Consider the following 15,187-nt stretch of genomic DNA (forward strand, 5'->3'; position numbering starts at 1 on the left):
AGCCACTGCTTCAAAACCGCCATAAAAAAGCCATCCTACGGTTTGCAACTGCACATGGCGACAAAGATCGTACTTTTTGGAGAAATGTCCTCTGGTCTGATGAAACAAAAATAGAACTGTTTGGCCATGATGACCATTGTTATGTTTGGAGTAAAAAGGGGGAGGCTTGCAAGCCGAAGCACACCATCCTAACCGTGAAGCACGGGGGTGGCAGCATCATGTTGTGGGGGTGCTTTTCTGCAGGAGGGACTGGTGCCCTTTGCAAAATAGATGGCATCATGAGGTAGGAAAATTATGTGGATATATTGAAGTAACATCTCAAGACATCAGTCAGGAAGTTAAAGCTTGGTCGCAAATGGGTCTTCCAAATGGACAATGGACCCAAAGCATACTTCCAAAGTGTTGGCAAAATGGCTTAAGGACAACAAAGTCAAGGTATTGGAGTGGCCATCACAAAGCCCTGACCTCAATCCTATAGAAAATGTGTGGCAAGAACTGAAAAAGCCTGTGCGAGCAAGGAGGCCTACAAACCTGACTCAGTTACACCGGTTCTGTCAGGAGGAATGGGCCAAAATTCACCCAACTTATTGTGGAAAGCTTGTGGAAGGCTACCTGAAATGTTTGACCCAAGTTAAACAATTTAAAGGCAATGCTACCAAATACTATTTGAGTGTATGTAAACTTCTGACCCAATGTGATGAAATAAATAAAAGCTGAAATAAATCATTCTCTCTACTATTATTCTGACATTTCACATTATTAAAATAAAGTGGTGATCCTAACTGACCTAAAACAGGGGATTTTTACTAGGATTAAATGTCAGGAATTGTGAAAAACTGAGTTTAAATGTATTTGGCTAAGATGTATGTAAACTTCCGAATTCAACTGTATATTAGATATGTACAAGGACTAAACCATGCATGATGGTAGTAGTTGGTTTAAACCCATACAGTACAAATAGAATGACTAATGACAATGATTAACTGCACTTCGCTGGCTTTGCAATTAGATTTATTTGCGCTCACATTTGAGTTCACATTTGAATGGATATATAGAAACATTTTGTGTCCATGGAGAGACAAGGGGAGAGAGGGAGAGAGAGAGGTAGATAAAGCCTTCCCTGTGGCTCAGTTGGTAGAGCATGGTGTGTGCAACGCCAGGGTTGTGGGTTTGATTCCCACGGGGGGCCAGTACAATTAATTGTTTTTTAAATACAAAAATGCATGAAATGAAATGTATGAAATGTATGTATTCACTACTGTAAGTCGCTCTGGATAAGAGCGTCTACTAAATTACTAAAATGTAAAATGTAGAGAGAGAGTGAGAGTTAAAGATGAATTCCTCCTCCTCTTCTCTCCCACTAGCTACCCGGGGAGAAGACTACTCTGGAGGCATAATTTGATGGACAAATCACACAAGCATCTAATGGCAATTAAAAACCTGTCCGGTTTCCATGGAGACGAAATGTTAAACTAGTGGATGAGCAGAGGCAAGAAGCTTCTGGTGGCAGGAGCTAAATGAGAGAGAGAAGGAGAGAGCAAGAGATAGAAAAAGAGAGAGAGAGAGGGAGGGAGATTAAGAAAGAGATGGGGGAGAGGGAGTGAGACAGAAGCAAGAGAGAAGGATTGAGACAGAGAACAAGGGACAGAGATACAGTATCAACAAATGAATGCTTTCCACAATATGATTCAAATACTGTCCATGTTTTGGAAATACTAAACTGCTGACTGTGATTGATATACCTGTTCTGAACAGTTCTCACCCACATTTACCAGTATACATCATGAAGGCTAGCATTTTAAATCTAGGCCGGGTGTAAAGCACTTTGTTACAATTTCTGATGTAAAAATGGCTTTAAAAATACATGTGATTGATTGACTGATTGAAATCAAGTATATGTGTATGATGTGTTGCTAACCTGATCTCTCCCTGTGACCCCCCCCCCCCCCACACACCTTCCCCCCCTTCCCCCCAACAGTTCACCTGTACAAGTGTGATGCCCAGAGGGGTAGCTGTGGCCTGTGTCTGAAGGCAGACCCCCTGTTTGGCTGTGTGTGGTGTAAGGGGGAGAACCGCTGCACCCTCAAGCAGCACTGTCCCCACCCTGAGAGCCAGTGGCTGGAGCGCAATGGACTCAACAGCAAGTGTACACACCCACGCATCACCCAGGTGAGAATGCAGCACACACACACACACACACACACACACACACACACACACACACACACACACACACCAGTACCCACTAAGTGAGTCACACAAGTGGGAATGACACACTCACACACATACTGTACACACTACACCAGCAATTACTACACACACGTGACCACACAGGTGAGAACACACACCCACATGCTCACACACTCTGTCACCCAGGGGAGAACACACACTGTCACCCAGTGGAGAACACACTCTGCCAACCAGGGGCGGACACACTCTGTCACCCAGGGGAGAACACACACTCTCACCCGGGGGAACCACCGCCCCGGGCGAGAACACACTCTGTCACCCAGGGGAGAACACACTCTGCCACCCAGGGGCGGACACACTCTGTCACCCAGGGGAGAACACACACTGTCACCCAGGGGAGAACACACTCTGTCACCCAGGGAAGAACACACTCTGTCACCCAGGGGAGAACACACTCTGTCACCCAGGGGAGAACACACTCTGTCACCCAGGGGAGAACACACACTGTCACCCAGGGGAGAACACACTCTGTCACCCAGGGGAGAACACACTCTGTCACCCAGGGTAGGACACACACTGTCACCCAGTGGAGAACACACACTGTCACCCAGGGGAGAACACACACTGTCACCCAGGGTAGGACACACACTGTCACCCAGGGGAGAACACACACTGTCACCCAGGGGAGGACACACTCTGTCACCCAGGGGCGGACACACTCTGTCACCCAGGGGAGAACACACACTGTCACCCAGGGGAGAACACACTCTGTCACCCAGGGGAGAACACACACTGTCACCCAGGGGAGAACACACACTGTCACCCAGGGTAGGACACACACTGTCACCCAGGGTAGGACACACACTGTCACCCAGGGGAGAACACACACTGTCACCCAGGGGAGAACACACTCTGTCAGCCAGGGGAGAACACACTCTGTCACCCAGGGGCGGACACACACTGTCACATCAGGAGAGTGACTGCTGATGGTGTCGACATATACTGTACGTTATGAACACAAGACACACTGTCACCCTCTGGCAGCTGATAGACACCTCTCATTTGGACAAGATTAGAATCATCTTGATCATAGTTTTCTTTCTGCAGGACTTCAATTAGGACAGTAACAGCTATGTGCAATACTCAGTACTCAATACTCAATGGTCATTGGTCATTGGTCATTACTCAATACTCAATGGTCATTGGTCAATACTCAATATTCAATGGTCATTGGTCATTGGTCAATACTCAATACTCAATGGTCATTGGTCATTACACAATACTCAATACTCAATGGTCATTGGTCAATACTCAATATTCAATACTCAATACTCAATGGTCATTGGTCATTACTCAATACTCAATGGTCATTGCTCAATGCTCATTACTCATTACTCATTGGTCACTACTCATTGCTCATTACTCATTTCTCATTACTCATTGGTCATTACTCATTGTTCATTTATCATTACTCATTTATCATTACTCATTGGTCATTACTCATTGGTCATTACTCATTGGTCATTACTCATTTCTCAATACTCATTGGTCATTTCTCATTACTCATTGCTCATTACTCATTGGTCATTTCTCATTACTCATTACTCATTACTCATTGGTCATTACTCATTACTCATTGGTCATTTCTCATTACTCATTGGTCATTTCTCATTACTCATTGGTCATTACTCATTACTCATTGGTCATTACTCATTACTCATTGGTCATTGCTCATTACTCATTGCTCATCCCAATGTGTTAGTCTGCTTACACACACAACTTGTCAGTGCTGATAGAAATCCACATCTGCCTGCTACTGAGGGATCAGTCACACACATGGTTAACCCAGTGAGCTAGGCTAAGAGCTCCCATTCACCCTGTTTATCCCTCACCTCAGAACAGATGAACACACACCCGTTTAACCGTTCCTGTTCCCCAACAGGGTTAGCCCTGTGTGTGGTATAAACACTCCTGACCCTACTGGATGGATGGATGGATGGATGGATGGATGGGGATGGATGGATGGATGGGGATGGATGGATGGATGTTAAAGGGAGGGCATGTTGGGGCTAGGATGGAGTCATGAGGAGGAGAGGAATCCCTATCTCTTCACACCCCCTGGAGAGATGATGGATACACACGGCATCCCTCCATCCCCAGCCTGGGGAGGAGGACAGCAGATGGTTAGAGATGGGAGATGGAGGGATAGAGGATGGATAGAGTAGCCACTTTGGATTGGCCTTGAGAAATGATGGGAGGATGATAGAACGGGAGAGGAGGAGGGGAAATCCCTCTCTATCTCTCTCCAGGGAAGAGGGCTAGTATGCTCTGAGCTGTTCAGTATAACCTGGCTCAGTGTGGTGACCTGGATCAATGTGGTGACCTGGCTCAATGTGGTGACCTGGCTCAGTGTGGTGACCTGGCTCAGTGTGGTGACCTGGCTCAGTGTGGTGACCTGGCTCAGTGTGGTGACCTGGCTCAGTGTGGTGACCTGGCTCAGTGTGGTGGCCTGGCTCAGTGTGGTGACCTGGCTCAATGTGGTGACCTGGCTCAGTGTGGTAACCTGGCTCAATGTGGTGATCTGGCAATCTGGCTCAGTGTGGGAACCTGGCTCAATGTGGTAAGCTGGCTCAGTGTGGTGACCTGGCTCAATGTGGGAACCTGGCTCAATGTGGGAACCTGGCTCAATGTGGCGACCTGGCTCAGTGTGGCGACCTGGCTCAGTGTGGCGACCTGGCTCAGTGTGGCGACCTGGCTCAGTGTGGCGACCTGGCTCAATGTGGTGACCTGGCTCAATGTGGTGACCTGGCTCAGTGTGGTGACCTGGCTCAGTGTGGGAACCTGGCTCAGTGTGGGAACCTGGCTCAGTGTGGTAACCTGGCTCAGTGTGGTAACCTGGCTCAGTGTGGTAACCTGGCTCAGTGTGGTGACCTGGCTCAGTGTGGTGACCTGGGTAACCTGGCTCAGTGTGGTAACCTGGCTCAGTGTGGAGAAGTTATAACTTGAAATAATCAAGGCAAACTTTGCCTTCCCTGACTCTCTCTTCCACTGAAACTGGACTGGGCCTGTCATCAACCCCAAAGAGGGGTTGATGGGGGGGGGGGGGGGGGGGTAGAAGGATTACTGAAGGATTACTTTATCCTATCCCAGGTATTCCTTAAAGAGGTGGGGTTTCAGGTGTCTCCGGAAGGTGGTGATTGACTCCGCTGTCCTGGTGTCGTGAGGGAGCTTGTTCCACCATTGGGGTGCCAGCGCAGCGAACAGTGTTGACTGGGCTGAGCGGGAACTGTGCTTCCGCAGAGGTAGGGGGCTAGCAGACCAGAGGTGGATGAATGCAGGGCCCTTGTTTGGGTGTAGGGACTGATCAGAGCCTGAAGGTACAGAGGTGCCGTTCCCCTCACAGCTCAGGCAAGCATCATGGTCTTGTAGCCGATGCGAGCTTCAACTGGAAGCCAGTGGAGTGTGTGGAGGAGCGGGGTGACGTGAGAGAACTTGGGAAGGTTGAACACCAGATGATCTGTCATCCACACTGATATGTCTGCCAGACATGCAGAAATGCGATTCGCCACCTGGTTATCAGAAGGGGGAAAGGAGAAGATTAATGTGTGTCGTCTGCATAGCAAAGATAGGAGAGACCATGTGAGGATATGACAGAGCCAAGTGACTTGGTGTATAGCGAGAATAGGAGAGGGCCTAGAACTGAGCCCTGGGGGACACCAGTGGTGAGAGCACGTGGTGTGGAGACAGATTCTCGCCACGCCACCTGGTAGGAGCGACCTGTCAGGTAGGACGCAATCCAAGAGTGAGCCGCGCCGGAGATGCCCAACTCGGAGAGGGTGGAGAGGAGGATCTGATGGTTCACAGTATCAAAGGCAGCAGATAGGTCTAGAAGGATGAGAGCAGAGGAGAGAGAGTTAGCTTTAGCAGTGCGGAGAGCCTCGGTGACACAGAGAAGAGCAGTCTCAGTTGAATGACCAGTCTTGAAACCTGACTGATTTGGATCAAGAAGGTCATTCTGAGAGAGATAGCAAGAGAGCTGGCCAAGGACGGCACGCTCAAGAGTTTTGGAGAGAAAAGAAAGAAGGGATACTGGTCTGTAGTTGTTGACATCGGAGGGATCGAGTGTAGGTTTTTTGAGAAGAGGTGCAACTCTCACTCTCTTGAAGACGGAAGGGACGTAGCCAGCGGTCAAGGATGAGTTGATGAGCGAGGTGAGGTAAGGGAGAAGGTCTCCGGAAATGGTCTGGAGAAGAGAGGAGGGGATAGGGTCAAGCGGGCAGGTTGTTAGGCGGCCAGCCGTCACAAGTCGCAAGATTTCATCTGGAGAGAGAGGGGAGAAAGAGGTCAAAGCATAGGGTAGGGCAATGTGAGCAGGACCAGCGGTGTCATTTGACTTAACAAACGAGGATCGGATGTCGTCAACCTTCTTTTCAAAATGGTTGACGAAGTCATCCGCAGAGAGGGAGGAGGGGGGGGGGAGGTTTCAGGAGGGAGGAGAAGGTGGCAAAGAGCTTCCTAGGGTTAGAGGCAGATGCTTGGAATTTAGAGTGGTAGAAAGTGGCTTTAGCAGCAGAAACAGAGGAAGAAAATGTAGAGAGGAGGGAGTAAAAAGATGCCAGGTCCGCAGGGAGGCTATTTTTCCTCCATTTCCGCTCGGCTGCCCAGAGCACTGTTCTGTGAGCTCGCAATGAGTCGTCAAGCCACGGAGCAGGAGGGGAGGACCGAGCCAGCCGGGAGGATAGGGGACATAGAGAGTCAAAGGATGCAGAAAGGGAGGAGAGGAGGGTTGAGGAGGCAGAATCAGGAGATTGGTTGGAGAAGGATTGAGCAGAGGGAAGAGATGATAGGATGGAAGAGGAGAGAGTAGCGGGAGAGAGAGAGCGAAGGTTGCGACGGCGCAATACCATCTGAGTAGAGGCAGAGTGAGTAGTGTTGGAGGAGAGCGAGAGGGAAAAGGATACAAGGTAGTGGTCGGAGACTTGGAGGGGAGTTGCAGTGAGATTAGTAGAAGAACAGCATCTAGTAAAGATGAGGTCAAGCGTATTGCCTGCCTTGTAAGTAGGGGGGGACGGTGAGAGGGTGAGGTCAAAAGAGGAGAGGAGTGGAAAGAAGGAGGCAGAGAGAAATGAGTCAAAGGTAGACGTAGGGAGGTTAAAGTCGCCCAGAACTGTGAGGGGTGAGCCACCCTCAGGAAAGGAACTTATCAAGGCGTCAAGCTCATTGATGAACTCTCCAAGGGAACCTGGAGGGCGATAAATGATAAGGATGTTAAGCTTGAATGGGCTAGTGACTGTGACAGCATGGAATTCAAAGGAGGAGATAGACAGATGGGTCAGGGGAGAAAGAGAGAATGTCCACTTGGGAGAGATGAGGATTCCAGTGCCACCACCCCGCTGACCAGATGCTCTCGGGGTTTGCGAGAACACGTGGTCAGACGAGGAGAGAGCAGTAGGAGTAGCAGTGTTTTCTGTGGTAATCCATGTTTCCGTCAGCGCCAAGAAGTCGAGGGACTGGAGGGTAGCATAGGCTGAGATGAACTCTGCCTTGTTGGCCACAGACTGGCAGTTCCAAAGGCTGCCAGAGACCTGGAACTCCACGTGGGTCGTGCTCGCTGGGACCACCAGGTTAGAGTGGCAGCAGCCACGCGGTGTGAAGCGTTTGTATGGCCTGTGCAGAGAGGAGAGAACAGGGATAGACAGACACATAGTTGACAGGCTGCAGAAGAGGCTACGCTAATGCAAAGGAGATTGGAATGAAAATTAACTAAACAACTGGGGAAGCGAGAGAGCAGGGCCTCCCTCACTAACCTTTCACTGAAACACTCAAATATAACTCTTCCAACTTCCACTTTAGAAATTATAATTGATGTAAACTACAGTGGTTCAATATTTCAGGAATAGGCTCAAACTTAGTTTATTCAGCTAGATAACTTGGTACAGTATTCTTCCGTGAAACCCACCCAGTGCACCGTATCCTATGACGCCGTAGCTAACTAGCATGCTAGCATCCAATAACACACGGTTAGCACCAATACTTGGTTACAACTACCAATGGATCATTCATGTCCGTGTCTAGTTCTTTTCATAACGCAGAAGTAATTAAACGTTGGCTAGCTAACACAAAGTCAGTCCTGCTTGCTCCACAAGTGGACTACACATCTCGAATGTTCAGAAAGTTAAGCTTACGTTGCAAAAATCTTATTGACTAAAATGATACAGTACTGCTAGCTGGTAAAGTTGGCTAGCTAGCAGTGGCTGCGTTGTTGACTTTGTTTGAAAATGTAGCTGGCTAGCTAACCTCGATAGTTTCTCTGTACTACACCTTTATCTTTGATACAAAGACAACTATGTAGCTAGCTAACATTACACGAATCAAATCATTCCGTTGTAATGTATTACGTTTCTACAGTACTGCTAGTTGGTAAAGTTGGCTAGCTAGCAGTGGCTGTGGTGTTGACTTTGTTTGGAAAACGGCGTTGCTGCGAACGAATATAGCTGGCTAGCTAACCTCGATAGTTTCTCTAAACTACACCTTTATCTTTAATACGAAGACAGCAAAGACAACTATGTAGCTAGCTAACATGACACTAATCAAATCGTTCCATTGTAATGTAATGTAATGAAATGTAATATTACCTGCGGAGCGAAGTACAGCACGACTACTCACTCCAGCTCCAGATGCTCTCATCATCACTCAATGCCTAGGTTTACCTCCACTGTATTCACATCCTACCATACCTTTGTCTGTACATTATACCTTGAAGCTATTTTATCACCCCCAGAAACCTGTTCCTTTTACTCTCTGTTCCAGACGTCCTAGACGACCAATTCTCATAGCTTTTAGGCGTACCTGTAACGGCTGTCTACGGAAGAAGTGGACCAAAATGCGGCGGAGTTAGGGTTCGTCATTTTTAATGTTACGAACACTATGCAATTAACAAAACAACAAAACTGACAGCCAACACAGTCCTGTCAGGTGCAACAACAGTGACAAGCACAATTACCCACACCACACAACGGAAACGTAGGCAACTTATGTGTGACTCCCAATCAACCACAACCCTCTACAGCTGTGCTTGATTGGAAGTCACACGGCCAAAATTAAATGAAACAATAAAACACTCACTCCCTTCTGCCACGTCCTGACCCAACTACACCCTCTACTGGTCAGGACGTGACAGTACCCCCCCCTCAAGGTGCAGACCCCGGGATGCACCTAAAAAAAGGAAAACACAAAAAAAATCCCCAACAAAAAGGAACACCTAAACAATAAGGGAGGGAAGGGAGGGTGGCTGCCGTCACCGACGGCACTGTGCTACACCCTCCCTCCCCAACCCACCTATCCTGGAGGTGGCTCAGGTGCAGGACGTGGACCTCGCCACTCCGGCAGTTCAGGGCAGTCTGGCCACTCCGGCAGTTCAGGGCAGTCTGGCCACTCCGGCAGTTCAGGGCAGTCTGGCCACTCCGGCAGTTCAGCGCAGTCTGGCCACTCCGGCAGTTCAGCGTAGTCTGGCCACTCCGGCAGTTCAGCGCAGTCTGGCCACTCCGGCAGTTCAGCGCAGTCTGACCTCTCTGGCGACTGTTGACTGGCGGGCAGCTCTGACGACTGTTGACTGGCGGGCAGCTCTGACAACTGTTGACTGGCGGGCAGCTCCGACGACTGTTGACTGGCGGGCAGCTCCGACGACTGTTGACTGGCGGGCAGCTCCGACTCAGGATTCACCAGGCTGGGGAGACATAACGGAGGCCTGGCTTGAGGAGGTGGCACAGGAGAGACCAGGGTGGAGAGACCCACTGGAGGACCGGTCCGTGGAGGAGACACGGGCTTGACCAGGATAGGGAGATCCACTGGAGGACTGGTCCGTGGAGGAGACACGGGCTTGACCAGGATAGGGAGACCCCCTGGAGGACTGGTCCGTGGAGGAGACACGGGCTTGACCAGGATAGGGAGACCCACTGGAGTACTGGTCCGTGGAGGAGGCACGGGCTTGACCAGGATAGGAAGACATGCAGGAGGCTTGGTTCTGGGCGTAGGTACAGGATGTGCAGGGCTGGGAAGACATGCAGGAGGCCTGTTTCTGGGCGCAGGCACAGTCTTTACCAGACAACCTGCACGCACCTCAGGACGAGTATGGAGAGCTGCCTCAGGTGACATCATACCCACGACACGCTCATTAGGGCGAATGCCGTACTTTATGCACCACACTAGCAGCTCTCTCATCTCTCTCTCTCCTAATTTTCCCATTAACCCCGTCACAGTCTCTGTCTCATATCCCTCGCTCACCTCCAATGTCATCCCGACTGGCTCTGGTTCCGACCTCAGCTCCACCGACTGTCCCGTGTGCCCCCCCCAAAAAAATTATTGGGGCTGCCTCTCGCGCTCGTTGCGCTCTCTCTCCTCGTAGTATCGCCTCTCCACTCTCGCAGCTTCAATCTCCCACTGCGGGAGGCGATAATCCCCAGCCTGAGTCCATGGTCCCTCTCCGTCCAGGATCTGTTCCCACGTCCATTTGTCCATAACGCAGTAGTCCTGCTGCTCCTTCCTCTTCCGCCGCTTGGTCCTGGTTTGGTGGGTAATTCTGTAACGGCTGTCTACGGAAGAAGTGGACCAAAATGCGGCGGAGTTAGGGTTCGTCATTTTTAATGTTACGAACACTATGCAATTAACAAAACAACAAAACTGACAGCCAACACAGTCCTGTCAGGTGCAACAACAGTGACAAGCACAATTACCCACACCACACAACGGAAACGTAGGCAACTTATGTGTGACTCCCAATCAACCACAACCCTCTACAGCTGTGCTTGATTGGAAGTCACACGGCCAAAATTAAATGAAACAATAAAACACTCACTCCCTTCTGCCACGTCCTGACCCAACTACACCCTCTACTGGTCAGGGCGTGACAGTACCCTTATCCTCCTCCTCCTCTGTTCCTCTGGCGATGTAGAGGTGAATCCAGGCCCTGCAGTGCCTAACTCCACTCCTATTCCCGAGGCGCTCTTGGCCAGGTCGCAATTGTAAATGAGAACTTGTTCTCAACTTGCCTACCTGGTTAAATAAAGGTGAAATAAAAATAAAATAAATTGCCATTTCCCACAAAATCCCCACAGGACCGTCGAAATCTAGGCATTCAGAGCTTTGCTAGGTGTCAAATTAGAGTTTTTCCGCTAGACGGTTTGAACACCCAGTTACTGTACGTCTTTACCTCCAATCTTCCTTTCTGGTACATTTACACAGCAGTAGCTGACCAATAGTATTTGCATTTCACTCATAAATTCTGATATAACATGTTGTATTTGTTCCCACATTTAGGAACATATCTACCGCTTCGGCTGCACTGTCTTTGGCTTCGCTGTCCTCTCCGTCTACTCTTTTACCCGCCAACCGGGTTGTGGCATCTTCCTCTTGCCGGTCTAGCATGTCGATGTTAGTGTCGGTGGCACTGGTACTAGTACTAATACTACCGAATAAGTCGGTTGGGTTTTTATATTTACTTGCATTTGAGTGAAGACTTTTGACTCTTTTGTCTCTTAACTTTTCAGCCCCACCCTTACGTGTTTTACTCTGCTTTTCCACTTTCTATTGTAGCTAGTTTTCGAGCTGTCAGTGTCAATGTGAGTGTGAGCGAGACAAAGGGGGCGGGGTTAAGGGTTGCATAAACATTCGTTTGGAATAGACCAACGGGCCTGGAGGAAACGGGGGGTTGGCCCGTGTCGCTCAATCTTCTGCCAACTTTTCTATTAGTAGTAAAAAATGTCTAAGGCAGGAGGCCCACCGGTCCAGAGGTTGACCAGCCCACCGGCCGGTGGCCAGTCCGCTACTGTCCTGGTCAATCTAGCATGGATTTATCCTCTGTTCTGTCTGTGCACAATGCCTTGCCTGGTTGTAACAGGAGCATATTGTAGCCCTCTCACGTACCCATAACACTGTCACTCTGTGATGATGGGGGGCTTTTTAAGGCCCCTCAGCCCAGCCCTCGGCCCCTAATGCATTCTAATGCTGCTCATTACAGTGACATCTCTCCATGAATAATCATCACTCCTTCTCCAGATAGAGAAGAGAGACAGAAAGGGAGAGAGTGATTTAGTATTTGACTCCACCAACCGTCAATTAGCTTGTCAAAGACACAAATCTAATCAACTGCTCATCCCGCTAATGAAAAGAGACCCATCGTCTCTCTCTCTCTCGCTCTCTTTCTCTCTCTCTCTCTCTCTCTTTCTCTCCTCTTTCTCTCCCGCCGTCTCTCTCTCCTCCCTGCTAGATGGAAAAGATCCATAATGCATTGCAGTGTCTGTTAATTGCATGCGTTGTGTTGCAGTAGATTTTTCCCACAGGGTTTCCCTATTCCATCACCACATCAGCAGGGGACAGACTATATTATTTCAGGACCAGTGACAGTTAGTTGATGTATTATGAACTGCGGCCGAGCCGGTCATGCAGTGAGATAACACTGCCCCTCCCTCCACTTTATTTTCCCATTGGCTGGTGGTTACTTTTTCAGCGTCTGTAATTGGATAGCACTGTATCTGTATAGCAACACCAACCCACTGAACTCATCAGTATAGTTTGTACCAAGGGTCTGGCGTACCTGATAACTCACTGTATTCTGATCATGCGTTGATGTATGTAGATAGGGATAATAGCTAAGTTGTCAGTATTCACAACTGTCCCTAAATACTTAGCTACATAGATATGGATTGCCACAAGACGCTGTTTCTTTCTCTCTCTCTCTCTCTCTCTCTCTCTCACACACACGCACGTGCACACGCACACTTTGGCGACTGTACCTCCATTCCCCTGAGAGGGGCCCTAGCCTGTCAGTGAGGAATGCCCTCCACAGAGCGTTGATAATGAGACCTCTAACCCCAGTGGGAGATCACTATTTGGCAGGGGAGAATGACACAGCACAAAGCTATTAATTAATGATAGCTCTGCTTTCCCATTGGGACCTGAAGGTGCTTTATTTGTCAGAGATGGATTGGAGGTCCTGGACAGTGTGTCCATTTCATACATTTAGCAGCTGGCCTCTGGGACAAAAACTATTAGGGGCCAACACTAATCAATCTGTTAAAACTTGGATAAATGTCTGCTACAGTGGAACATCTAACAGATCAATCTATTAGGAAGGTGATCAGAATAACTGTTGACACCTCCCAACTCTCCTTTATGAGTTAGTCATCTAGACCAACTCTCCTTTATGAGTTAGTCACGTAGACCAACTCTCCTTTATGAGTTAGTCACCTAGACCAACTCTCCTTTATGAGTTAGTCACGTAGACCAACTCTCCTTTATGAGTTAGTCACGTAGACCAACTCTCCTTTATGAGTTAGTCACCTAGACCAACTCTCCTTTATGAGTTAGTCACGTAGACCAACTCTCCTTTATGAGTTAGTCACCTAGACCAACTCTCCTTTATGAGTTAGTCACCTAGACCAACTCTCCTTTATGAGTTAGTCACCTAGACCAACTCTCTTTTATGAGTTAGTCACGTAGACCAACTCTCCTTTATGAGTTAGTCACCTAGACCAACTCTCCTTTATGAGTTAGTCACGTAGACCAACTCTCCTTTATGAGTTAGTCACCTAGACCAACTCTCCTTTATGAGTTAGTCACGTAGACCAACTCTCCTTTATGAGTTAGTCACCTAGACCAACTCTCCTTTATGAGTTAGTCACCTAGACCAACTCTCCTTTATGAGTTAGTCACCTAGACCAACTCTCTTTTATTAGTTAGTCACGTAGACCAACTCTCCTTTATGAGTTAGTCACCTAGACCAACTCTCCTTTATGAGTTAGTCACGTAGACCAACTCTCCTTTATGAGTTAGTCACGTAGACCAACTCTCCTTTATGAGTTAGTCATCTAGACCAACTCTCCTTTATGAGTTAGTCACCTAGACCAACTCTCCTTTATGAGTTAGTCACCTAGACCAACTCTCCTTTATGAGTTAGTCATCTAGACCAACTCTCCTTTATGAGTTAGTCACCTAGACCAACTCTCCTTTATGAGTTAGTCACCTAGACCAACTCTCCTTTATGAGTTAGTCACGTAGACCAACTCTCCTTTATGAGTTAGTCACCTAGACCAACTCTCTTTTATGAGTTAGTCACGTGGACCAACTCTCCTTTATGAGTTAGTCACCTAGACCAACTCTCCTTTATGAGTTAGTCACCTAGACCAACTCTCCTTTATGAGTTAGTCACGTAGACCAACTCTCCTTTATGAGTTAGTCACCTAGACCAACTCTCCTTTATGAGTTAGTCACCTAGACCAACTCTCCTTTATGAGTTAGTCACCTAGACCAACTCTCCTTTATGAGTTAGTCACGTAGACCAACTCTCCTTTATGAGTTAGTCACCTAGACCAACTCTCCTTTATGAGTTAGTCACGTAGACCAACTCTCCTTTATGAGTTAGTCACGTAGACCAACTCTCCTTTATGAGTTAGTCATCTAGACCAACTCTCCTTTATGAGTTAGTCACCTAGACCAACTCTCCTTTATGAGTTAGTCACCTAGACCAACTCTCCTTTATGAGTTAGTCACCTAGACCAACTCTCCTTTATGAGTTAGTCACCTAGACCAACTCTCCTTTATGAGTTAGTCACCTAGACCAACTCTCCTTTATGAGTTAGTCACGTAGACCAACTCTCCTTTATGAGTTAGTCACCTAGACCAACTCTCTTTTATGAGTTAGTCACGTGGACCAACTCTCCTTTATGAGTTAGTCACCTAGACCAACTCTCCTTTATGAGTTAGTCACCTAGACCAACTCTCCTTTATGAGTTAGTCACCTAGACCAACTCTCCTTTATGAGTTAGTCACGTAGACCAACTCTCCTTTATGAGTTAGTCACGTAGACCAACTCTCCTTTATGAGTTAGTCACCTAGACCAACTCTCCTTTATGAGTTAGTCACCTAGACCAACTCTCCTTTATGAGTTAGTCACCTAGACCAACTCTCTTTTATGAGTTAGTCACGTAGACCAACTCTCCTT

The 15,187-nt window shown here is 48.1% G+C and overlaps 1 protein-coding gene across 3 annotated transcripts in view; it reads left to right on the forward strand.

Moving 5' to 3' along the window:
- The window catches only part of LOC106576477 (plexin-A4), a 653,820-nt gene that overhangs the window by 522,812 nt on the left and 115,821 nt on the right, over positions 1-15,187 (forward strand). For all 3 annotated transcript variants that reach the window (XM_082964056.1, XM_082964054.1, XM_082964055.1), the window contains exon 12: positions 1,979-2,169. In XM_082964056.1, the coding sequence (XP_082820182.1) occupies positions 1,979-2,169 (191 nt within the window). The remainder of the gene's footprint in view (positions 1-1,978; positions 2,170-15,187) is intronic.

The sequence above is a fragment of the Salmo salar genome, chromosome 17 (assembly GCF_965601325.2).
Source record: "Salmo salar chromosome 17, fSalSal1, whole genome shotgun sequence".
Lineage (NCBI taxonomy): Eukaryota > Metazoa > Chordata > Actinopteri > Salmoniformes > Salmonidae > Salmo > Salmo salar.